The sequence below is a fragment of the Cydia fagiglandana genome, chromosome 3 (assembly GCF_963556715.1).
Source record: "Cydia fagiglandana chromosome 3, ilCydFagi1.1, whole genome shotgun sequence".
Classification (NCBI taxonomy): domain Eukaryota; kingdom Metazoa; phylum Arthropoda; class Insecta; order Lepidoptera; family Tortricidae; genus Cydia; species Cydia fagiglandana.
In genome coordinates, this window is record NC_085934.1 from 95488 (window position 1) to 121243 (window position 25756).

Genomic DNA, 25756 nt, shown 5'->3' on the forward strand with positions numbered 1-25756 from the left:
GATTATTTTTCCTGACTTAAGTCCCAAAATCCCGAAAAATTTATATTTTTTCCCGATAATAGCGCCTTACGATCTGGCAACCCTACCTGTCGTAGAGAATAGATAAGCTTCGATTGTACCCACGGACTTGATGATCGTGTTAATTGCGTAATAAAAACAGGTTTCAGCAAAAAGTTACATAATATAATAAGTACGTAGATATAAAAACAAAATTCATATAATAATTCTTGTCATTACATAGAACTACTTTCTGGTGCCGCGCCATATCAAGTTTGAGCGATATTTCAATACACTTCCCAGTTCAGCTACTGTCAATTAAGTCTGATGTCAACTCAATGCTTTGACCCTTAGGACAGTAGCTGTCAATTATACTAAATCTTACACTTGTATAAAATATATCCCGTGAGGACATTATTAATAGTCGGGCCAGACCCCGTCGCCTGGGCTTTTTCCCGCGAGGGACTAACGAGGCACTGAGAGACAGGAATCACAGATCGACAGAACTTAGAAGATAGGCACGGGAGTAAAGAGACGAGTGTGACTCTGTTCCGTTTGTTTACTCCTGTGGGATAGGGCCGCGCCGCGCCGCGCCGCGCGCATACAACTGACGGCCTGGCCACGACATTGGTCTAAGGCGATCGGCGGGGCGGCGGGCGGGGCGAAAAACGCGAGCGACCGCCAGGCATGCCACGTACTTTCAGTAGCGGCGGCAGCGACTATAGTTCGTTTTTTTTAGCATTAGAAAGAACTCCACAGAAGGAAGAGTGCAGTTTTTATCAGGCTCTTTAATTATTAATAATTAATGAATTATCTAATGTAGCATGGTCAATACATATAATTTACTTCAAATTATTACCGCTAAAAGTGCCATATTTGGAACCACAAGCTTACTTCTGCGAAGTTCTTTCTAATGCTAAAAAAAACGGACTATAGGAGCGGCTGGGACGTAGACGTATTTAAAATCATGGTTTTTTTTTTCACAAGTGCCTAGAATATATTTCATTGTTTGTCAATGGGTGCATGGGCTAAATACAGGACGACAAATTTATTTACATCTAGTTTAGTATTTTTTTAATTGTATATATAAAGCACCCAAAAAAACGAGTACTTACACAAGAATAAGTGTGGAGACGTCACAACATACTTAAATACGCGAAAGTACATTTAAAATTTCAATAATAAACCCTTCCGTCTCCATGTCGCTCGAAAAAAAAACAAAATGTTTTGTTCCGTATCGCCCCGCTCGATCCGTCGCGCCGCCTAGGCCGGTCGCGCCGCTCTAAAGTCGTGGCATCGCCTGCGCTGCCCGATACAAGTGTTCGAGTCGCGCCCCTCCCCGCTCGCCGCCGCCGCCGGTCGCCCGGTGCACGCCGCGCGCGTTGCCGCTCAGCGACAAGGCTCGTGGCATGCATTATGCGTCGCCGGGTTATTGTTTTTGCGACTTACCGCCGGTCGCCGCCGCCGATCGCCTTAGACCAATGTCGTGGCCAGGCCGTGAGGGCTCGCTTACGCCGGGGCAACATTTCCCTATACATACATACATACAATTCAGTAAGACACTGCAAAAAACGACATATTTTTATACTTAGATCTAGCTAAATCTGTACACAATTTGGGTAATAGAGTGTGTAAATATCATCACGAATTGATAAACCTCCTCTTTTCTTGAAGAAGACTTCAAATAACAACTTATAATTATAAACATTCCATAATGTGTTTATAAACTTTTTAATATTAGTGTCTATGTCTAGTCATCCGAGTAAGAAACAGGCTATTCTCCAATAGATTTGCTTCTGAGGTTGAATTCATGCTATCCAACTTTTAGTCGAGTTCGAAAGGAGTCGACTTCAAAGACATACACTTGGAAAATTGCATAGTCGTGTTACAGTCGTTTCTATGATTTAACTCTCTGTAAACTCCACTTGGCTCAACAAGAAATCTTTTAAGCGGCGGATTACGGAGCTTAAAGTTCTGCTGGCTCGGACAACAACCGGGGAAGGGGACTTCAATCATCTTCAATTTAATGCTTTGAGATATTCAGCTCAGGAGTTTTATCATATCATAGACTTTACAATCTTTGAAATTGTGGTTTTTCTTTTGAGGAAATTTTCGAAATACCTACTTAGATTTCTAGAACATTTTCTTTTTGTACCGAGGAAAACAACGGACACGCGGACAGGAATGGCAGATTCTATTTGACGTGTTTTCTGTGGTCGGTGTCAAATTTTATTTGATACGTAAATATATACATAGGTCATATGAAAGATCTTTGCCTCGGCGTAAGCGCAGCAGCGTTAGAACAACACACATTAACCACTCATAGACACTTATCTATCCATTAACAAAGTGTAGTTGCGACGGCACGGAGCTAGTACAGGTAGCTGGAGGGCGGCGGGCGCGGCGAGGGCGCGGGGCGCGCGAGGCGCGGGTGGAACGCGCCCAGCGCCGCCTCGTTGGTCGACGAGGGCCGCTCCTCCCGCACCCGCAGCTGCGGCAGGCGCCACGCCGCGCACGCCGACGTCAACGCGTGTCTATTCAACACCCAGTAAGCCGCCGCATTGAGAGCCGAATGCGTATGCCCGAATAGCAGCGCGTACTGCTGCAGAAGCAGCGGCGCGTGGAGCCCGAACGCCCCGCAAATGACTATAGCCGCATGCGGGCACCAGCATGCCGCGAAAATCGCCGCTATAGCGACGAGGACGTTGCCGAGTCGCCGGCGCGCGTGTAACGTCGAGGTTAACGGCTGAGGACCCAGCAGACTCGGCTGAAGTTTCTTGGAGCGCACGTCGCCGACGTCGACGGCGTCGCGGCGCTCGCGCGGGCCGACGCCGGCGACGATGATGACGTGCGTGGGGCGGCGCATGAGCGGCACGGGCAGGGGCAGCTCGCCGTGCGCGGCGCGGGCGGTGAGCGACAGAGCTGTCAGCTTGACGCGCACGGCCCAGTGGCAGCGCGCCACGGCCAGCACGGGGAAGCAGTAGGTGACGAGCGCGTGCGCCGCCGCCAGCGGCCGCCAGGATACGCAGCTCGCTGTCACCGCCGCCACACCTGGCCATAGGCAAGAAATAGATAACATTGCGTAATGGTATCTAGTTGTTTTGTGCACGGTGCAGTAACCATCAACATTAATGGACGGAGAATAATATGCGAAGTTAATGTATATTTAGGTACCATACCACACCACACTGTTATGGCTCCACGATGGGCCAGCGCCGGCCACTCCAAGGGACGCAGCCATGCGGTAGAATGAGATAGCAATATCACTTGCTCCCTCGAACGCATAAATGCGTCCCTTCGAGTGGCCGGCGCTGGCCCATCGTGTAGTTATGTTTTTTAGTTTATTACAAAACTTAGTAAGGTTTACTCGGGTAATTCCGAATGTCGATAACTGTCGGATAGTTCCAAAAGGAGACTTTTATTATGATGGAATTAAGGGTGATTTTCATCTGAATTTCGGAATTATCCGACATTCGGTATTACCCGAATACACCTTACACTGCAAAAAACTTACATAGGTAAGGACACAAAAATTGTATAATAATAATGTCTGGAAATGGGTGTAGTTATGAAGAAGTTATTTAACAAAAGTTATTAGGTTTATAAATATGTAATTATTCCAAGCACTATTATTTTACGAAAATACGTCGCTCTCAAAACTTTTAGTTTAATCCGATTCGGCGCGCTTCCGAAACTGTGCCTATTTTTAAAGAATCGTCCGAAATGATTCTCCGGGACAAAATAAAAGTTAGGGAGTCTCATTTAAAAGTTGTTAATGGGTGTAAAGTTGGGCAACTCAACAGGTCGCCGCGAGGCCGAGGGTAATCCGTGCCCCGCGGCCGCCGGTCGAGCTCTGCTGACTATGATGGAAGAATGGCTTAAATCAACTGTTCACTCAGGCGCTTAGACTCCTTTGGATATAAAAAGTTTTATATAAACCCGGCTTATACCTCGTAAGGTACCTTTGGGTTTTAATAATTGATCCGTTTCAGAAATTTATTATTATTACTACGATACCCGTTAAAATATAAGTATATTAAGATCGGGTCACTCACGTATTTTAAGTCAATAAACGTGAGCGCACTCAGCCACACAGCAGACAGCAGACACCTAGATAGGAACCATCGCTTCCGCGTGGAGGCCCCCCGGCCGCGCCGCACCGCCCTACACCACTTGTTCGTGATCACCATCAGGCACAAAGACAGTAGACTTACTGAGCAGCAGCGCGCTGAGCCACACGGCAGACACTGCCAAGTAGGGCCGTGAGCGCGTGGAGGCCCCCCGGCCCCGGCGCACCGCCCTACACCACTTGTTCGTGATCACCATCAGGCACAAAGACAGTAGACTTACTGAGCAGCAGCGCGCTGAGCCACACGGCAGACACTGCCAAGTAGGGCCGTGAGCGCGTGGAGGCCCCCCGGCCCCGGCGCACCGCCCTACACCACTTGTTCGTGATCACCATCAGGCACAAAGACAGTAGACTTACTGAGCAGCAGCGCGCTGAGCCACACGGCAGACACTGCCAAGTAGGGCCGTGAGCGCGGGGAGGCCCCCCGGCCCCGGCGCACCGCCCTACACCACTTGTTCGTGATCACCATCAGGCACAAAGACAGTAGACTTACTGAGCAGCAGCGCGCTGAGCCACACGGCAGACACTGCCACGTAGGGCCGTGAGCGCGGGGAGGCCCCCCGGCCGCGCCGCACCGCCCTACACCACTTGTTCGTGATCACCATCAGGCACAAAGACAGTAGCCTTACTGAGCAGCAGCGCGCTGAGCCACACGGCAGACACTGCCACGTAGGGCCGTGAGCGCGTGGAGGCCCCCCGGCCCCGGCGCACCGCCCTACACCACTGGTTCGTGATCACCATCAGGCACAAAGACAGTAGACTTACTGAGCAGCAGCGCGCTGAGCCACACGGCAGACACTGCCACGTAGGGCCGTGAGCGCGGGGAGGCCCCCCGGCCGCGCCGCACCGCCCTACACCACTTGTTCGTGATCACCATCAGGCACAAAGACAGTAGACTTACTGAGCAGCAGCGCGCTGAGCCACACGGCAGACACTGCCAAGTAGGGCCGTGAGCGCGGGGAGGCCCCCCGGCCGCGCCGCACCGCCCCGCAGCGCTCCGCCGCCATCGCCACCAGGCTCAAAGTGCTGGCGGCCACCGGGAAACACTGGAAACAAACAATAGTTATTTGTTTTATAAGGCGGCAAAGTTATTGTTCAACCGCTCGTGCTAAAATTGATACCCGAGGAAGTGAAAGATTCCAAAATTGAATCACGAGCGTAGCGAGTGGTTCGAAAAATGGAATCTTGAGCGTTGCGAGGGTTTCAAAGCACGAGGGTTAAACAAAATTTGCCCTCGAGTGAAACACAATATTTTTCACCACACCAACCCGAAGCAAATATTAAATGTAAAATATCAAACAGAATCAAACCCAATCAAATCCAAATGAATGTTATTAAATATTTATCATCCAAAATCATCATTTAAAAGTCAATTCTACCAGCAAACATAAGAAAACAACTCAAATTTTGCATTTGATTACTTTGCCTCACATGTGAATAAAATGCAACTTTGCTATCAGTTTTTGAAGTGCAAAGTAAGCCTTTCCGAGCTGGTGTGGTGAAAAATCCTTTTTTAGTATTTTTAGTGGTAAATGGCCATATGGCTTGTATCCGCCCGTAACCGAATTAGGCTCTCAAATCCAATGCAATCACCTTTGAAGGAGTGTATCCTGGTAAAGATTAGCTCTTACTTCAGACTTGTTTACACTTGGGGAACTATTGAACTGCACCCACGCAAGCCTTCCTAATACACCCACGTAGGAGCGGCATTCGAATTTAGAGATCGTCATTTTGGTGGATATTGTTCTGATGTTACTTTCAGTTAGGGCTGTCAGGATTTTTGGTCCTTTGTCAGGATTGCGGGGGAAATCACAACCAAGCACTACAAGCTGGCTAAAACTTTGGATTTGGGCAGAGAAGAGGGAAGATTATGCTGTAGCTGCAGTATTTAAAGTTGATGAGTGTAATTTAAATTGTATTTTTTTCTTATTTACCCGTAATACATGTTAATTATAAGATGTGTCCCGCCCAGTTTGCTGCCTGTCCCATATTGGGATACCCTCCTCCAATTGAGGAGGATTTAAAATATCTTCTCGTCGCAGAGGTGTATAGGGTTGGAGCCGGCGTAGCTTTATTTGACGTTCATAAGCGCATTGTAATAGGCCTACTCGAATAATAAACTATTTTTATATTTATTCTTTATGGGTGCTTCAAAAGCACCCTTTTAAAATGCCCTCCGACTTCTGCGAAAGTTATAATTATCAAGAATTGTAAAGTCGGGGTGGCGCTCGTTCTCTGTTTATGTTGTTGCAGCCGCTAGCCGTGGCGTGGCGTGGGGGTCGAATTGGTGTGATTTGTCGGGCGCTTGTTGTTATTAGTCAAGATACGTTCGCAACATCACGTTTTCGTAATGCAATTAGATACGATAAGTTTAGTGGTAAAATTGATAATCATTTTCATGATCAAGATATATACAAAGCTACAGAAGGTTCCATCATTAATATCGGGTGGAACAAAAGGACTTTTACGCAAAGTGGGAATTGTTCAGGCTACGTACTTTATTTTTCACTTATTAATATTTCTATCCGTTTTTCAGATACAGTTTGATAAACATTAGTGCGAAAATCTGTATATTTCAACCCTAGCAAGTAGATCCTATTGAATGACATGACATGTGTCAATTGAAAATGTAAAGCTTTATAGGGTTGTCACTGATATAAAAGTATTTAATTTTAATGATTTTGTTTTACCTTTAATTCCAGCTTTACGATTATAATAACTCGATTGCAGATCACTTAGATAACACTTATCCTTTCAGCTCAGTCTCTGGAAATGTTCCACCCTGTACCTATTATAAGCCCTGTTTTTAAATTATAGGTTATTACCTATACCAAAAAGAATAGATAGTATAGAGGGGTCCTGTCAAAGTAAATTTTGTAGTCACGGTACATTTACTGCCATCTATCGACACACGATTAAAACTTAAAATAAAATTGAAAATGTATAAATTAATTAAAATATGTTTACGGATATATGATTATTAATTTTTATTGTTCCACAATGACCCATGTTCTTTCACTGATACGTGTTAAAATTGTTAAATATCAAACGGTGTCGCCAACGCCATCTAAACGACAATAGGCCAAAGGTATATGGCGCCATCTATTCGACAGTGACTTTTGCTTGACATCCGAGGCACGTTTTTTTCTTAGACTTTATTTATCTTATACGGAGTTATATATATCTCTGCCTATACGTATGTTAGGAGGTCGGCGCGCCGGCGTTACTAGTCAGCTAGGATTGTCAGGAATGACTCACTTCGACGTAGTATCCTACGTGGCAGGTGTCCTCGTGCAGGCGTGCGGCGCGCGCGGCCGCGAGCGGCGCCGAGGCTGCGCACACGAGCAGGTCCGCCGCGCATGCGCTGAGCAGCTGCGGCGTGCGCAGCCGCGCCGCGCCGCCCGACGCCAGCGCCGCCATTAGACTTATATTACCTGCACAAGAATACTAATTACAGTAGGTATTATATTTATCATCAGACATCGTAACTTTTACTGCATTTTTGGTGCAGCGGAGTGGTTGTTAATGGAATCGGTATAAACAATTTCAACCCTAATGATTAATTAGCATTAATTACGTTAATATTAACCTTAATTTACCTTTAAGTTAGAATTATCTATTCCGATTCCGTTAACACCACTCCGCTGCACCAAAAATGCTGTAAAAGTTACGATGTCTATTGATCATCCACTTTATGCACATTTCTAAAGGAGTCTATCCTACCACGGCTATTACAACTATAGTGTAAACAGAACGCAACGATGACTCCTAGCAGGCGGACAAGCACGTAGAGCGTCAGCGCTGCCAGGGCGAGTTGTTAATAGTGTGACGCGTGCATTTGTGTGTCACCACTCTCGTACTAGCCCTGCTATTACTACTTTGAACGCACCGATGACTCCTAGTAGAGTAACGAGCACGTTACGTAGAGCACCAGCAGCGGGGCGAGTTGGTGTGACGCGTGCATTTGTGTGTGACCACTCTCGTACTAGTCCTGTCATTACAAGTTTGAACGCACCGATGACTCCTAGGAGACTAACGAGCACGTAGAACGCCAGGAGCGATGCGAGCTGAGCGTGCGACGCGTGCGCTTGTGTGTGACCACTCTCGTACTAGCCCTGCTATTACAAGTTTGAACGCACCGATGACTCCTAGGAGACTAACGAGCACGTAGAACGCCAGGAGCGGTGCGAGCGGAGCGTGCGACGTGTGCGCTTGTGTGTGACCATCCTCCCACGCGCCCGAGCTCTCGTTACTGTACATCGCGCATCTCTGCCTGCAACAAAACAATAAAGAAGGTTATCGTAAAGTTAAGTTTAAAATATTGGAGCTGTCCTCGATAACAACTAATCATGTCATAATTTGTATGTAATGTTTTGTGATATTTGTAAGTATGTAATAAATATCTGCAACACACCTTTGCTGGACCACGTTAAGTTTGCACCGACTTGGTTGGGACTCAATGACAACGCCACGGCGGCACGCCATACATACACTCTAAAAAAAATTTGGTTGGCCCTATCAATATTTTGATAGTCGTAATCAAGCATCTTGATTCCATACGAGCCTAACAAGGACTTCGACATTTCAAATAAGGTAATTCTGATTGATCTTACTATTGCTATGTAACTGAGCCAACTAAGATCTTGTTCAATATATACATGAAAAAGAATTATGGTAACTAATTGACCCTAGTAAGATCAACTAAGCTTGATATTTATTGAATCAACCTACGTTACATAATTATGTCAACAAGTTAATAATAGATGCAAGGTATACAATTGTTAGGATTAATCAATACCTACTTTATTAGTTCAATCACAGATACACTTATTGTTTTAAGTAATCAGCTTTCGTTGATTTATATAAGATCGTAATTGTTGTAATTAACTTAACGTCAACTAAGAAGAAACTGCTCTTAGTTGGTCTTCATTTTTTAGAGTGTACTTCACGTAACACTATTAGTGTACATTTAACATCCGTCGTTATATTTGGTCATTTTGGCTGTCATTATTTTATATCTATTTGAAACCAACGTACTTTAAACAGGGTATATATTTTTTTTTATTTAAGCAACAATGGAGAAATTACCCGTAATTTGCCGGAAGTGGTGAATTTTTCTATAATTCCTTGATTTTTATTTATTTATGATGTTAAATACACAGCGCTTCAAACTATACAGAAAACTGAATCACAGCGCTGCCTTTATTTTATACTTTTTCTATTTTCAAACTCCAGTATAAAGTAGAATAGGTAGAAACTTCAATAAAATCTCAATCAATCTTCAATTATTCACATCAGCAGGGAAATTGAGTTTTTCCTAATTCGGCCTCAAACGAAAATTATGTTTGAATTTATCCTAAAACTCCCTCGTAGAGTACCTACCTACTCAATAGGTAATTTCATTATTAGGCGTCCATTAGATGTTAAAAGAATGATGAAAAGGATGCCCTTTTAATCTAGACACGCGGCAGCGTGTCAAGCCAAGTTCAAGCAAAGGAACTGGCTAGCCAGCGCCAAGTGTAATATTACACGAACCACTTGGTGCCACTTTTGACCCTTCTATAACTCAAAACATCTTTAACGTAAACACATAAAACTACGTGTGTTTAATTATATCTGTCGCAGTCGGATCGTATAATCCGCCGTATTACATTACGGCTAGCCGTTTTCAAAAACAGGGGCGTTTTGAAATGCGGCGGTTTAACGATTATCCGTATTGAATGCGGCTGAATGAGAATCCGCCGGAATGTATTCGACGCCATACGTTCTTCAACACGGCTAGCCGTAATGTAATACAGCGAGTCATTAGCCGCCGCTTTGACAGTTTTTAGTTCCCATTTTTAACACTCGTGGCGCTGCCTGACAAACGCTGGGGTGTCCATCAAATCTGGAGTGTGTCGGACTGTTTCTTTTCAAAAAAAAATTTCCTTCGCAACTTAACTAGACGGAGCCCCGCTTCGCGGGGCTCCTATTTCTGAGCGGTTTGCCCTTCGGGCATCTGAAGCTACCTAACGAACCTAACCTACCTACCTATTGATTAAGTGAGACGTCCGTGAAAACATTACACTTTGGGGAAAAAAGCGTAGGTAGGTAATTAGCAGAGCTCGGATAGGGTGAGCTATTTGCCTTATAATTTGACATGTCTTATGTCATATATAAGGCAAATAGCTCACCCTATCCGAGCTCTGGTAATTAGGTTAGGTTCGTTAGGTAACTTCAGATGCCCGAAGGGCAAACCGCCCAGAAATAGGAGCCCCGCTTGCGGGGCTCCGAGCTCTGTCTATTTAAGCTGTGAAGGAAATGTTTTGGAAAAGAAACTCATGTAGTGCGGTGGGACCATGGTAAAAATAAATTAAATTGCAAACATTGTCAAACTCCGGTTACGTAGGCGACCGAAAGAACTGGTCACTCTACAATGTACGATGCGGCTAAACGTGGGCCGCCTTATTGAAGAACGTATCGCAGTGACAATCCGGCTAATCGTCGAACCGCCGCATTTCAAAACGCCCCTGTTTTTGAAAACGGCTAGCCGTAATGTAATACGGCGGATTATACGATCTGACTACGACATATCCATAAGGACATCTAGAAGCCCAAATTTCATGAAGCTAGCTCAAACGGTTATAAAGATATGAAGGTCAAAAAGTCGTAAATTTTAAGACTGACTGACAGACTTATAGTACCTAAACCTAACCTACTTCCAGATGACCTAGAAGGATGAAATTTGGAATCCAGCTCAGTTATTGTGTGAAAGCGTAGGAAAAAATCTAAAAATAAAAAAAAGTTATAAAATAGGGGGGGTCCCCATACAAAAAAAACATTTTTTATTGTGACTGACATATAAGTACCTAAACCTAACCTACTTCCAGATGACCTAGAAGGATGAAATTTGGAATCCAGCTCGGTTATTGTGTGTAAGCGTAGGAAAAACTCTAAAAACAAAAAAAAGTTAATAAATAGGGGGGGGGTCCCCATACAAATTTCTTTTTTATTGTGACTGACATATAGTGCCTAAACCTAACCTACTTCCAGATGACCTAGAAGGATGAAATTTGGAATCCAGCTCGGTAATTGTGTGTAAACGTAGGAAAAAATCTAAAAATAAAAAAGTTAAAAAATAGGGGGGTCCCCATACAAAAAACCTGTAATACGCGCTAAACAACCGGCCAACGGTGTGTCGTTGGCGGCGCGCGGCACCACATAATTAATACAAACAACAGAAGTAAAAAACATGCAGCGGAAACACAAGAAAAAACATTAAATCTCAATACCTGCCTAGTTTTCTTTACAAAAAGTATTGATATCCCATCAAAAACATAAATGTAAAAAAGGAGAGCCAAGTTCAATACAAAAATTATGCTTGGCTGTGGGGTTCGCCGCAAAAAGAATGGAGATCTAAATGAGTACCAAGTTCTATGCAAAATCCAAATATGTATTTATAGGAACAAAATAACATTATAAACAAGTATTAAACTCTATTTCTTTGCTTTTATACTGGATACCTATAACAATTGCTGTTATTTAAAAAAAATCTGAGATCTTAAAGTAGGTTAGATTTGGCGTGGCCAGTTTTTATCAGAATTACAAAATATATATGTTGAATAACTTTATAAAATGACTGATGTAATGAAAACTGGCCAAGTCAAATTTAACCTGCTTTAAGATCTCGCATTTTTTTTTAATAACAGCAATTGTTATAGGTATCCAATAAAGCAAAGAAATAGAGTTTAATACTTGTTTATAATGTTATTTTGTTCCTATAAATACATATTTGGATTTTGCATAGAACTTGGTACTCATTTAGATCTCCATTCTTTTTGCGGCGAACCCCACAGCCAAGCATAATTTTTGTATTGAACTTGGCTCTCCTTTTTTACATTTATGTTTTTGATGGGATATTATAATACACGTACCTACAAAGTAGACTCTAAATAAAAAGGTACACGAAACATTTAATATATCTAGTTAGTTAATTATTAAGGCTATTACAAAAAAATAAAGATAAGCTCTGAACAAAAAGATTATTATTATTATTAGCTCTGAACAAAAAGATTATGATTATTAGGTATATAACTGTTTATATAGGTATTGAGAAAACATTGAAACTTATCAGTCATTAATAAAAAAAACCTTTAGTAATTTAATTATTTCCAAAAAATGTACTAGGTATGAATTTAAATTTAAATCATACATATATAGATAAAAGCCATCCGCCAAAATTATTCAAAAATTCAATATCATACTAAGTTTAACATTAATAAAAGTTTAACGATCATACTTTTTCAATCCCTTGTTCCATAATGGTGTCTGATATTAGGTTTTCTTTTATAATAAAAACTCATTTCGTAACAATCGAGTCTTCAAAGAGGTTTAATTGGTAATCTTATTCTTTTTCATTCATGGCTTCATGCGGAGTTTGAATTTTTAAGGTCAGGTTTCTTAAAATCAACTTATAAACGTATTCATATGCCAATCAAATTAGATATAAAAATCGCTATTTGAGGGATTAAGCAAGCTGGCAATCGTTTTAATACCTCATTTGTTCCTAAATGCGTGTAATCCGAGTTTGCTCAAACCCATGAGGTGTGCATACATTTTGGGAGCCTTGATGGGAGATACATTTTTCCTTGGATTGAAAAAACTGCCAATTACAATGTCACTACCAGCAAGGTTTTGTGGATCACACACTGATGAAAAATAGTTTTCATATTTAAACGTGATTATACCAATATAAACACGAAATTCAAAGTGGCGGCATTATTTACAAACTTTGACTACGAATTCATTCAGGTACCTTTCGGATCCTCAGATATCAACTTTTATCATGATTGGAGCCAATTTTCTGTCGAATGTACCGTTTTTTAGCTACAAGCAAAACTTGAGAAAGAGAAAAAAATCGAGCACACTTCCTGGGATTAAGCAAAGTAGGATTACATGCATCCAAACATTTCTAGGGAAACTTCTATGAGCTCAATCACTAAGCCATAAATCTGGGACAAAGGACCTAGCCGAGTAGCCACGCGTGTAATTATATATTAGAGTGCTCAGCCGAAGTAAGACGGATACTAATTTTTTGCACAATATTGTTTGAACTTCTCTACGCGGGGGGCTCTAAATGTCTATTTAAAAGCTCGTGCTTTATCTGTTAGCTTACAAAAGCTCTGAACAAGGTGAACCGATGGTCTGGTCAAACGATGCCGAGATGACAGATGCTACAAAAAGTCACGTGACTATTGCCATACATTAAATATTTAAGTTTCCATTAGTGTTTTTACGCTTCCAGGCATTAGTGTTTTTAGCCTAGGGTGGACATTCTTGACATTTCCTGTAAAGTTTTTAGGTGATACAGTGTCGAAGATCTTAGCCTTAAGAAGTTAAACGGCGTTATCGTCGTCTAGACGGGACGGTTCGTTTCAGCTCGTTTTATGCTTTTACGGTGTTGTTTCCGTTAAGTGGCCTCGAGCGAGACAGCGACAGTTCTCAATGGACACAGCCGTGCCTGCGGCAATCTTAGCCCAAGAGCACAGATTGGTTGACGTTTTATTCAAGCTTTGTGTTAAACAAACTCTCTGTTCGAATGGAAGAAGAAAATAAAAGGTAATTGCGAAATACCTAGTTAACAAATAAATTTATAGAAATCGTCCAACAAGAGGGAGATACTAGAAAAAACTTACACAACAGCTGGTTGCTGCGTCTTCAGTACCTAGTCTTTATGTGAAACCGATTCCTGCCTGCAAGACAAACAAACTGCAACCAACGGATGAAACTCTTTTGAGAATACTCGTAGGTCAACAAGCCCATGGAGATAATAAAGTGACACAAACAAACCGATTAATGGTCATCACGTACGCTAGGTCAAGTCTTCCGCCTGCTCTGCTATTATTATTATTTTGAAAAGTTTAAGAGAAAATGTCGACATTTGTACTTTTTTGGAAAGCTGAGGAACTGAGGAACTAATATCTGGGTTTTGTACGCAAAGTGTCATACTTGTTTTTAAAGTAATGCCTTAAAATGTTACAAAGTTTGGGGAAAATTACAAAAAATTGTGACTACAAATCCGTTTTTTTGGAAAATTTTGGGAAGTTTTGGCAATCTTTTTTTATTTCACGTAATCAGTAATTTAATGGCTATTAGATGAATGCTGTTTAAATTCCAAATTTGAGTAGCTTTTTCACAATTACCACTTTTTAGTCGAAAGGCAGGTTTTTTAAATTTACCTATTTTAGTTAACATACGAGTAATTCATAATTTTGAATATCCGGGTCTTTTTGTTGTTTGCCTTTTGTTGCGGAACATCTTCAGAGAAAAGGTAGTTAAATGTGTGTATGTTAAAAAAGATAGCTTCGCCGTGACAGTGACACCTGTCACTGCCGTGACCAGGATTCGAACCTGTGTTACTACGGCCACAACGTAGGGTCCTAACCACTAGACGATCACGGCTGTCGGAGCTGTGTCCGACACCGCGAAAATAACCGTCGCACTCACTACGAGAGCACTTTCCAAATAATTATGTAACTCATTTGGTGACAAATAATATTGTTGCAAATGCTGCGGGTCAATAATGGTTTGCCGTTATCATCTGGCGTATTAGTGGTCACGTTCTAACAGTTATATAAGTGCGAGAGTGAAGCATGGTAGGATAATATAGGTACCTATTATAGACGACAAAACCGCAACCATTTAATCCCTGCACAGCGAGTTTTTGCTGCTTGATCTTGAACCTGACGGATTTCGACATGCAATTTTCGCAAGTTTGATTCATTAAGTTCATTATAACAGGTAGCAAATGGTTGACCGCTTCAGTAAACTAACAAGATAACTTTTGATTGACCATTTTGTGTGTGTTTTTGCAATAGGGGTCCATCTTTACCACTTAGCATATGGTTGGCTTCCCGCTTTTCCATAAACTTCTCGCCTAGAATGGCACTGCTAAACTGTGAAATGAACGCCTGCGGTATTTCCAAATCATAAACGTATGGAGTCGTGGACACTTGGACATTAGGAATGGAGGGGTATACTTATTGAAGTGATTGGACCTGTTTAAAACGTACTCGTATTGTACTTACAATATTTATTTCGCGAACATGAGTTCCTTTACGAGTTAGTGTCTCAGAAAACTTTTAGTTTTGCACTAACACGGATTTACAGTAAAAATAAATCACGAACACTGTGTAGATACTAATGCGTCACGCACCGCTCTCCCAACCACCCGCGGGAATTGTTCGAGTCTTTTGTTCGCGAATGATAGATCGACTCGTTCCGGTTCGCGAGAGTGAACTGTGACACTTGGGAGGTAGGTATTATCTATTAGCGAGAAATTTTAAACGGAATACGGCAGGGAAGGGCTACTGTAATTAATGATATACTTATAATAGTATTTCCGGACTGATACGACCTTCAAACTATCAGGCAAAGAGATTCCCATCTTAACTGCCGACAACACATTTGCAACCGTTTGGATTGAAAGCATATTTTTTGGACCCATGGTTCAAAAGTTAGAGGGGGAGAGACACATTTTTTTTGGAGCGATTATTTCCGAAAATATTAACTTTATCAAAAAATGGTTTTTGGAGACACTTATCCAACGATACCACACACTATAGGGACTTAGCAAAAAATATTTAAAAAAACATTTTTTTTACCGTTCTGTCGCAATGCATGATTTATGTATCCATGCCAAATTGCAGCTTTCTAGCACTAACAATCACGGAGTAAAGCCTCGGACAGACAGACATGACGAAACTACATAATTATTATAAGGGTTTCTAGATGACTACGAAACCCTAAAAAGAGATATGTATCTGTAAGCTACAAAGATGCGGACCTATAATTATCGAACCAGCTCTAAAAAAAAATCACTCTAACACGTTCGCGGACGCTCAGTCACACCATTTGGACACCTAAATTTTGTATGGAAATTTTGCGACTGTTATAGCATATCTGTCACTACAAATATATCTTTTAGGTTTGTATATGACGCGTAATGCTATGCAAGGCGGATGCTATATATGCAATCCGCGTCAATATGAAGTATATTTTTTATACGCTATGTGACAACAAATGCTATACAATTCGGATGCATAAGCATCTCCGTCACATGACGTAGTCAAGATGTGATCTTATATGACATCGCATGTTATAGCATTCATTCATCGTACTTGATGGACTTAATGGCTGAGACTTCTGACTTCCTAGAGGCGAGATTTTTGCTCTAAAGACTCATTACTGACCTCTTCAAACATTTTTCTACTTCTGTTTTGTTCCCTCATTTCTTATCAATGTAATATTATGTCCTTCTCATACATGCCCCATCCCAAGCACGTTCGTCATTCATTGGACCTAAAATTATGTGATACTACACATCATGTCTTGGAGACCGCATAATATGTCTGAAGAATCTAAATGCCCACTCATGGCATGTTGCAGAGAGCCGAGTGGAGCCGGTTGAGCTCTCGTAAAAGAGAGAGGTTTTTTCTTCCAGCTGTCCAAGGTATACGCAGCATTTACGCCACCACCACTTTCAAAATCGTCAATCTCTACTGCATTACACTTTTTGAGTTCCCTGTAAGTCACCGCCGCTTTAAGTTCTGGACGTAAAGCGTCCACCACTTTTCCTGTCAAGCGATGATTCATCCAATTTTATATTCTTTTTCGGATGCATCTACACCAAACATAAGGCGTGAAATATACAAGAATTATGCCACAATACTTGTCATAAACGTTCTTACCTTGTAAGAGGTGATAATCGAGCGCCAGCAGGCTTACAATTCACAGTAATATCATCAAAACTATGACTAGTAACGTAATTACTTGAATGATAGGTATACACATTCATGCCTCACTTTTTCACATTTACCGTTATCAAAATTTGATTGTAGCACAATAAACCACGAGTAAACATGTTTGTTTATTAAAACACATTGAAAAACTTAAAGAAATTGTAAGAAAAACATTAATTATGATGTTATAAACAATCCGTAAAAATGGGTATCGCGCACGAAATTCACCCAAATTGCACGTGTCTACTCCCAGACGCACCTGCCGGGCTACTAAGGGAGCTGCCATACAAAGACGAATGCTATAGCATGTGCGTCACAGAAAGGGGGGCTCAATTGGAGACGTCACAGGATAATTTTTAACTTCGATAAAACTATGTAAAATGGCAGTATGCAAACTTTGAATCTGGTGACTGGTAGAGGAAAAGTTGGTGAATAATATTATACTGTGGTAAAGCGGATTGATAAGCATTTCAATGCAGAAATTTAAAACGAATAACGGATGCTATAGCATGCGCGTCACCAGGAGTAGTGCAAAAACGGATGCTATACAATCCGCGTCCGCGAACGTGCTAATTGGTCGAGATATGCAACAATATAGAGGAACCAGACAGCTTCCCCATCAGACATTCCTAAGCTGATACGAAGAAGCTTCGCGCTCGTTTGGTCAATAGTGAGACGCAAACGATCAATAAGTACCTACACAAAATTAAGAAAATTTGCATTTAAGTAACACAAGCCTCATGAACTGCCACAAACAAATATTCGAATGACTATAGAGCAATCTTAATTGTTATCTACATACATATACGTGGGCAATGACTATAGCAATCTATTGTTATCTGTACATAAGGGCTACCTCATTACCGATATCCGTGACGGACAATAGGGGCTCTTTGATTTCAGTTCTGAACACCGGGGGCCGGGCGCCGGGTGCCCGGGAAAACCCGCCAGGTTATAATGGTTTATTGATCAATCAAGGTAATGGTATAAGGTGGTGGTGGTAAGGTAATGGTGTTGTTTATAACCGTTTGTAAAATAAAAAGAACAGTGATTAATCCTTTGTAATAAAAATAGGGGGTTAATTAGGTATCATCTTATTATGGCCATATATTTTGCATTACTTTTAAAAAGCATGTTTCTAAAATTAAAAATGATAATAAATTTGCTTTTTTGTTTAAATAGCTAATTCCTACATAATCTTTGGTATTTGTACGAATTCCTGGTTATCATTTAACTGATATCGTTATTATTACGCAATAATAACATTTTCGCAGAAACGAGCTATCGCATAGTAGTTATCCTTGTTGTAATTTGCGGGTTTTTAACGCATAAGTAATATAAGTATACGGTTTATGATATGTATGTGTCTCGGACTTTAATCCAGAGTCCATAGCGCGCCTAAAACTCTACGTCATGTGATAAGTAATCTCAACGTAGTAGTAATTTGCGTAAAAATGATTAATTATCGAGTAACATCCACGGACGTAGGTACGTAGTACAGAGGGGTCTAGGCCAGCGGTGGCGGTGGCGGGGCGTTAATAAGGGGGAAACAAATGAACGTCGTAAAAGCTGCCAGTCATATCACCCACACCAACACACCCAGCGCTCATTGTATTACACTACGTTAGGTCTAAACTGTTAGTTGAACCAGTATTTTAAGTCTGAGATGCGGTTTGAGAACGTTAAATTTATTTTTATATGAAGATAGCCTTGTAGCAACATACTAGACCATTTCATCAAACTTGTGTTTTGGAAAACCTGCGTAGGTCTCTTTCTATGAATGTGACTCAACTTCATATTAAACAAACCCCAACACAATGACCGGATGAACTTATTTTCATAAAGCGCCTAAGAAGCTAGGTTTTCCAGTTTGAGAACTACGGTGTTACAGACAGACAGTACAGACACACATAGCGGTCAAACTTATTCCACACCTTAAAATATTTTTAAAATAGGCCTCAATAATACTCGTACCGTTATTTCGCACAACACAAATCTTTCAATCCAAGAGCCAAATTCAATTGGTAAACAAGAATATTTTACAGCTTGCATTTCATACATATCTGTACGAGTAGCTACAATCGTAGAGTAGAGAATTTATAGCATAGCTTTTGCATCGCTATATATTTTATTTTATCCTTTTTGAAGTCGAATGACAAATAGAAAAGTGACATAAGATGCTTTGCTTTTGAGGTATCGTGTATACACAAACTTTCTGTTGTACAGTCGCCACTGGGTACCTAATGATTCTCCGAAAAACTTTTAGCAGATCATCGATTCGCCGAAAACGATTCGCCGAACATCGTTTCGCAGAGTCATTTATTTGTCAGTGTAACTTTTGGTCGACTAACGTTACGTAGACTCTTGGTTCACATACCGTTCAGTTCGCTTTTGTGTAAATTAGCAGTAACTATTATTGGACGATTTCCATTTAGCAGAGTAATCGTTTCGTTTAAGCAATGTTTAGTCGAATAACGTTTCACATTTTATATATAAGTCGTTATTTTCGAAACAAAAACTTTTAGAAGAAATAAGCAGAAAATAGCAGAAATAAAGAAAACCCATATCCAAAAGGATGAAATAAAATATTATCCTTTTTTAAGTAAATTATGGTTTATAAGAATTATTATATTTATATGGTTTAGCTTTGTTTTGCCGGCAAGTTTTTCTATAGATTTTTGTTTCACAGAAAAAAATTCAAGTTATTTCAAATGGCAAAATCTTTAACACAATATTTACTTCAAATAATTTTAGTTCGGATTAGTTATGGTTTACCAAAAAATTTAAACATTGGTTTAGTTTCAAGGACAATTTGTTCATGTAATTTCATTTCACAGGTTCATGGACCTGTAGAAAAGTTACTTCTTATAAATCCGGTTTTTACCAAAATTTTTATTTATTGAGTCGTTATTCGTCAAAACGCAATCTGCTTTTCTGGAAAGAATAATTTTTTTAGGGGTCGCAGTTCTAACCTAGCCTAATAACCAACTTTTCTGGAAAATGTTCGTTTTTTTTCGGGGTCGTAGTACTAACCTAAGCCAATTTTCTGGCAACAGTTCGTTTTCTTAGGGGTCGCAGTTCTAACCCAACCTAACTCACTTTTCCAGCAACGGTTCGTTTTCTTAAGGGTGCAGCTCTAAACTAACCTAAACTGCTTTTTTATCAATTTCAATGAATACTACGAGTATGTGAAAGTTAATTTAGTAAAGTAATAAATTAGAGAAAATATTAATGCCAAATGAACATTCGACCTATTGTGTTTCGACCAATGGTTTCTCGGGTAATTATGACTATACTAAATGATTATTCTACGAATAGTAAATATGCGTATCAATGTTCTGCTTATTGACTACTCTCGCAAATGACTATTATGCGTTAATAAGATTCGGCCAATCGTTACTCTGCCAAAGAACCCGTCGGCGAATCGTTGTCGGCGAAACAAAAATCGGCGTAATTTTTTTCGGAATATCAATAGGGCACCGTCGCCACTACATCTACATATATCGGAGCGGACAACGGTTTTTGAAGTCGGTTTTCTATGGATGAAATAACTCCACAGGGTGGAGTGATGTTATTTTAAAAATATATATGACTTTACTTAAGTTGTATACTTTGGTTATCTATATGTACATAAGCATTTCTGATGACGATTACCTTAGAGTGCCAATACTCCCAAAGAGAGGTACATAATGTATAATGTATAATGATATTATTAACGCGCTGAAGTATGCGGCCGAAGAGAGTGTGTGTGGGTCTGGTAGTAACAGCAAAATAAAAAGAAAGTGTGTAGTAGGTTGGAACAAATATGTTTATCCTTATCACAAAGAGGCCAGGCTCCAATTTCAGCTATGGGTCTCGCATGGTAAGCCGTCGAATGGGCACTTATATGAGCGGATGGCGGAAACCAAGCGCATTTTTAAGTCCAGGTTGAAGTGGTGCCAGGACAACGCTGATCGGATAAAGATGGATGTTCTAGCCTGTCAGCATGCAAAGAAAGACTTTCGAAACTTTTGGAAACAGACCAACAAACTTAACCCCAGACCGTGTATCCCTCTCAATGTCGATGGTCTTAGTGAGCCCACTGACGTGGCTAATATGTTTAGGGACAGTTTTTTAGTTAAGCCGCTAAATTGTGTTTCTAATGTTCCTCAGGCAAGGGCAGGTGTCGCCGGTGGGGCTGGGACGCCCATGAAGTTTGATGCGTCAGAGGTCGCTTCGGTCATACGAAATATGACCAGAGGTAAATCTCCTGGCCATGACGGTATTAGTGTGGAGCATTTTAAGCATGCCGGGGTGCACCTGCCGCGCGTGTTGGCGTTGTTTTACACCCTGGCTCTGCGTCACTCGTATTTGCCTGAGGAGTGTATGAAAACGGTGGTTGTACCAATAATCAAAAACAAAACAGGGGATCCGTCTGATAAGGCCAACTATAGACCCATATCATTAGCGACCACGGTAGCTAAGGTGTTGGACAGTTTGCTTGATCGACAATTGTGTAAATACCTTAAGCTGCACGATGCCCAGTTTGGCTTCCGAGCAGGGTTATCAACTGAAACAGCAATCCTTTGTCTCAAGCATACTGTCCGATACTACACCGATAGGAAAACGCCAGTTTACGCTTGTTTTCTTGACCTATCAAAAGCTTTTGATATGGTGTCTTACGACCTTCTTTGGCATAAGCTTCGTACAGAGACAGACGTACCGGAGGATGTAATAGGTGTTTTTGATTATTGGTATAACAACCAAACAAATGTGGTCAAGTGGGGCAATGCCTTTTCTGATGAGTACAGGTTGAGGTGCGGGGTGAGGCAGGGGGGGTTAACCTCGCCGCGTCTCTTCAACTTGTACATCAATGCGCTCATAGAGGATCTCAGCAGTACCAGAGTTGGATGTGCGATTGCCGGGGAAATGGTCAACAATATTAGTTACGCGGATGACATGGTGCTGCTGGGGCCCTCTGTATGTGCAATCAGAAAACTTTTGAGTAAGTGCGAGGAGTATGCTGTGACTCACGGACTTAGGTACAATGTGGCTAAAAGTGAGGTTGTTGTTTTCCAGCCGCGTGAGCATAAGGTGGACAGGGTACCGGAAATCGCGCTGTACGGAATACCTCTGAATAGGACCAAGAATTTCAAGTACCTGGGTCATTGGGTCACGGAATACCTCTCGGATGATCTAGACGTTGAGAGGGAGCGCAGGGCGTTGGCTGTCCGGGGTAACATGGTGGTTCGCAGGTTTGCTCGGTGTACAAAGGAAGTTAAGATAACTCTGTTTAAGGCATATTGCCAATCCTTTTACACTTGCAGCCTGTGGGTCAACTATACCCAGAGGGCAGTCAGCGCCTTGCGCGTTCAGTATAATAACATATTTAGGATGCTGTTGGGTCTTCCTAAGTTCTGTAGCGCTTCGGGTATGTTTGCGGATACGCGAGTAGATGGTTTTCATGCCATAATACGAAAACGAACCGCCTCCCTTATGCGCCGCGTACGTGAGAGCTCCAACAGCATCCTAAGTCTGGTGGCTAATAGGCTAGATTGTCCTATAGCAAGGCACTGGGATAGTCTCCATGTTCCCACTTTATCCTAACTTAAGAATAGTTTTTTTTTTTTTTTTTTTATGTCATGACATTTTAAATTGAAATTGACTGCGCATAATTTTAATATTTAAATGAAATCTCAGATATAAATTTTATTATTTTATTATATTTTATTATTGCTTATCAATTTTATTTTTAATTTTATTTTATTTTTATCAATTATCAAATGCTCGGTTAATTTATTTTTAATGTCTAGTCATGGATCTATAAATTATATACCTGTTTTTATTGATTTTAGTTTTAGGTTTTGACATTTTAATTAAATTGGACTGCGCATAGATTTACAGTGTTTTTTATAGTATTACATTTTAATCTTTTAATAATCAATGAATTTTATTATTTATTATCAAATGCTAAGTTTAATTTAATTGTAATGTCTAGTCAAGAATCTTTATGTTATACCTATACCTAATTTTTTAAATATATTTTAATTTTATCTTAAATGTATACCTATGGATCGATGTTGTCTGGAATAAATGATTTATTATTATTATAATGTTGGCTGTGAGGGGCCTGCACTACACTACACTTGTCCCTTAACCTGTGAGCACAGTAGGTAAATCCTTACTTTCATAGGGTCGGTAACGAACTTGAGTTGCTGGACTTGCAGGCTAAATAATCTGCGGTGCCCGTTTATAAGAAGTTCCGCCCTACGCTATATAGATTGTCGTTGTTGTGCATAAAAAATATGTTAAAAGTACTGGTTATTCTATATTTGACTGTGGTCGCAGTAAAGATAGCTCCACGGCTACGGGCCGCTTATTATCTCGGAGTTTCACGAAATATGCTAACTTTGTCCAATGTGCGCTGGGTTCTTCTCGCGCTTTCAACTTCATATTTTCGTCTAGACATTTTTTCTTTTTGTTTCTCATTCATTTAATACATGCTACTTTTTCGTTATTTTTCATTATGAAGTAAGGTTAGTCGCACCTTAAACCTTTGTATTCGCTTAGTTAAGATATTCTTCGATTGATTTTACTTTTAGTACTAAAATGAAGTAGGTATTGACTCGACTTACACGCACTGTGCGACTGTGCTTAGCTACAGGACGTTCCATACTATATGTACACATACAAAATCAGCTCTGCCTTGCGCTGCACGGAACTGTCTCGCCTAATAGCTGCGTCTCAGCAAACTTATGGCCTTATTAATCGATATTAATCTTTCGTGAGACAAATTTTACCTGTTTCGACGACAACACTCGCACCTCGAGCACTCGAGCCTGAGGAAGGACCCCCGAAGGGCCCGAAACATGTCGCCAATAGCGACTAAAAATTCAAGTGAGTGGACCATTGTCGTCTAAACAGTTTATGGCCGGATTGTTGTTTATGTACCTGGGTTTGAATAAATCATCAATAATAAAATTAAGAGTATGCTCCGCCGTGACAGTGTGTACACTGCCGTGACCAGGATTCGAACCAGGGATACTACGGCCACAACGTAGGGTCCTAACCACTAGACGATCACGGCTGTCGGAGCTGTGACCGACACCGCGAAAATAACCGTCGCACTCACAATGAGAGCACTTTTCAAATCATTATGCAATGTATTTGGTGACAAATAATCCTATTGCAACTATTGCAAGTGCCGCAGTGACAAAAGTATTAATTTTATGACCCATATCGTACCTTCTCACACTGAGTGACAACTGACAATCAATAATAAAGTCGCTAGAGACCTCATGCTACCGTGACAAGGTACAAAATGGGTCATAAGTCATAAATTAAAACTTTCGACTGTAGTAGCTATTGTTACATTCTTTCTAATATCAGTTACATTCATTTACATTAATTTATAGTTATTTGGAGTATGTCGTACCTGATAAGCTCAGATTAGATTTATTCAGATTAAGATTAAATTTTATTAAATAATTTGTAATTATTGTTTATTAGTTTAATAAAACTATAGTACCTATTCATAAAAAAAGCAAGTGACAGAGTACTAAGTGGCCCGCGCCCGCGCATGCTGACCACGGCACTTCGCAAGTGCTGCGCTTGGACAACGAGAATGAAAGTGCTCCAATTTACGCGGAACTTAATAAAAGTGCGAACGAATCAATATGTACCCTAATTCAATGCAAATAAATAACGTTTTTAATGGACAAGTCGTCTTAAGTCAGAAAGCAGTTGGGTTTTTCGATGGTACCACCACAGCTCCGACAGCCGTGATCGTCTAGTGGTTAGGACCCTACGTTGTGGCCGTAGTAACCCAGGTTCGAATCCTGGTCACGGCAGTGACAGATGTCACTGTCACGGCGGAGCATCTTTTTTGCCATTTTCTAGTGCAAATTTTTCACACGTTAAATTCTTGCCATATTGAAAATCTGCTCCATCACGCATATCAACTTAAAGTGGCACTGACATTATATTTATAGACATGCATCTGCCAAACAGATTGATCAAAATGTTTTGTTGTTTTTTAAATTTGCAGACCAAGATAATTATTATTTATCATACATTAATTTTGCTGTGTTAGTGTCTAGCGTATCTTTGTAACATAAATATTACAATCTTTAAGATAAATACATAAATTAAATAAATATAAACAAATTTAGTTATTGATAAGAACGCCCTCTCTGTGTGCTTCACAAAACGGTTAGGCTCACCTATGAACCCAACTCGTGCGCAAGCGAATTTAGCGAATTAGATAAGTAATTAGTTCAGGTGTAACCCGCAACCGTGATAGGGGCGCATCACAGAGGATGCTGCCTTTTTCGATACGAACGGCGAGGTGACCAGAAGAGCGCTGAATTATAAAATTCCAAAATGAAGTTAAAAGATATTTGTAGGCCGCAAACCTGGCATTTAAAGTTACCTCAACGTTAGTTAGCATGTTAAATATAAAGTAAAACTGGAGAAGTCGTCGCATTCATGAACATTTAAAATCCCAAAACTGTAAGTACTGTTTTATAACCTCAAATGTCTAGCACACGTTGGCTTTGCAAGATTTCTTTGGTTCTACAGCTGGGTTTTGCCTTGTTGTAGGGGTCCTTAGGTTGACCTGACAACGATTTCGAGGGATGAGCTCCGGCCGGCATCTGGTGTCCGAGCTGGTCATCCACGTCACCACTTAACCCTGGACCTGCTTCCTGGAGGCATCGGCGTCTGCGTAGTGGATTCCGTATGTGTAATAAATAAAGAGTGTTCGCAAGTGCTTTAGGAACAATCCAGGTTAGTTAAAAACTTAATTTGAACTTTAACTCAACGTCAGTGGACAATAAAAGTGTAGCTGTGTGACCCAGTGTGAATAAAGACT

The 25756-nt window shown here is 40.9% G+C and overlaps 1 protein-coding gene and 3 non-coding genes across 4 annotated transcripts in view; 1 reads left to right on the plus strand and 3 right to left on the minus strand.

The window, feature by feature from the left end:
- Window positions 1-1505: 1505 nt before the first annotated feature.
- The window catches only part of LOC134680473 (galanin receptor type 3), a 116126-nt gene continuing 91875 nt past the window's right edge, over window positions 1506-25756 (minus strand). The window contains exons 2-5 of the mRNA XM_063539603.1: window positions 8266-8399; window positions 7385-7560; window positions 5028-5172; window positions 1506-3048 (exon numbers count right to left, since the gene is read on the minus strand). Of these exons, the coding sequence (XP_063395673.1) occupies window positions 2369-3048; window positions 5028-5172; window positions 7385-7560; window positions 8266-8386 (1122 nt within the window). The 5' untranslated portion in view covers window positions 8387-8399 and the 3' untranslated portion in view covers window positions 1506-2368. The remainder of the gene's footprint in view (window positions 3049-5027; window positions 5173-7384; window positions 7561-8265; window positions 8400-25756) is intronic.
- On the minus strand, window positions 14495-14566 carry Trnah-gug (transfer RNA histidin (anticodon GUG)). The gene has a single exon. It is a non-coding gene; the product is annotated as a tRNA-His (tRNA).
- On the minus strand, window positions 23900-23971 carry Trnah-gug (transfer RNA histidin (anticodon GUG)). The gene has a single exon. It is a non-coding gene; the product is annotated as a tRNA-His (tRNA).
- Trnah-gug (transfer RNA histidin (anticodon GUG)) lies at window positions 24663-24734 on the plus strand. The gene has a single exon. It is a non-coding gene; the product is annotated as a tRNA-His (tRNA).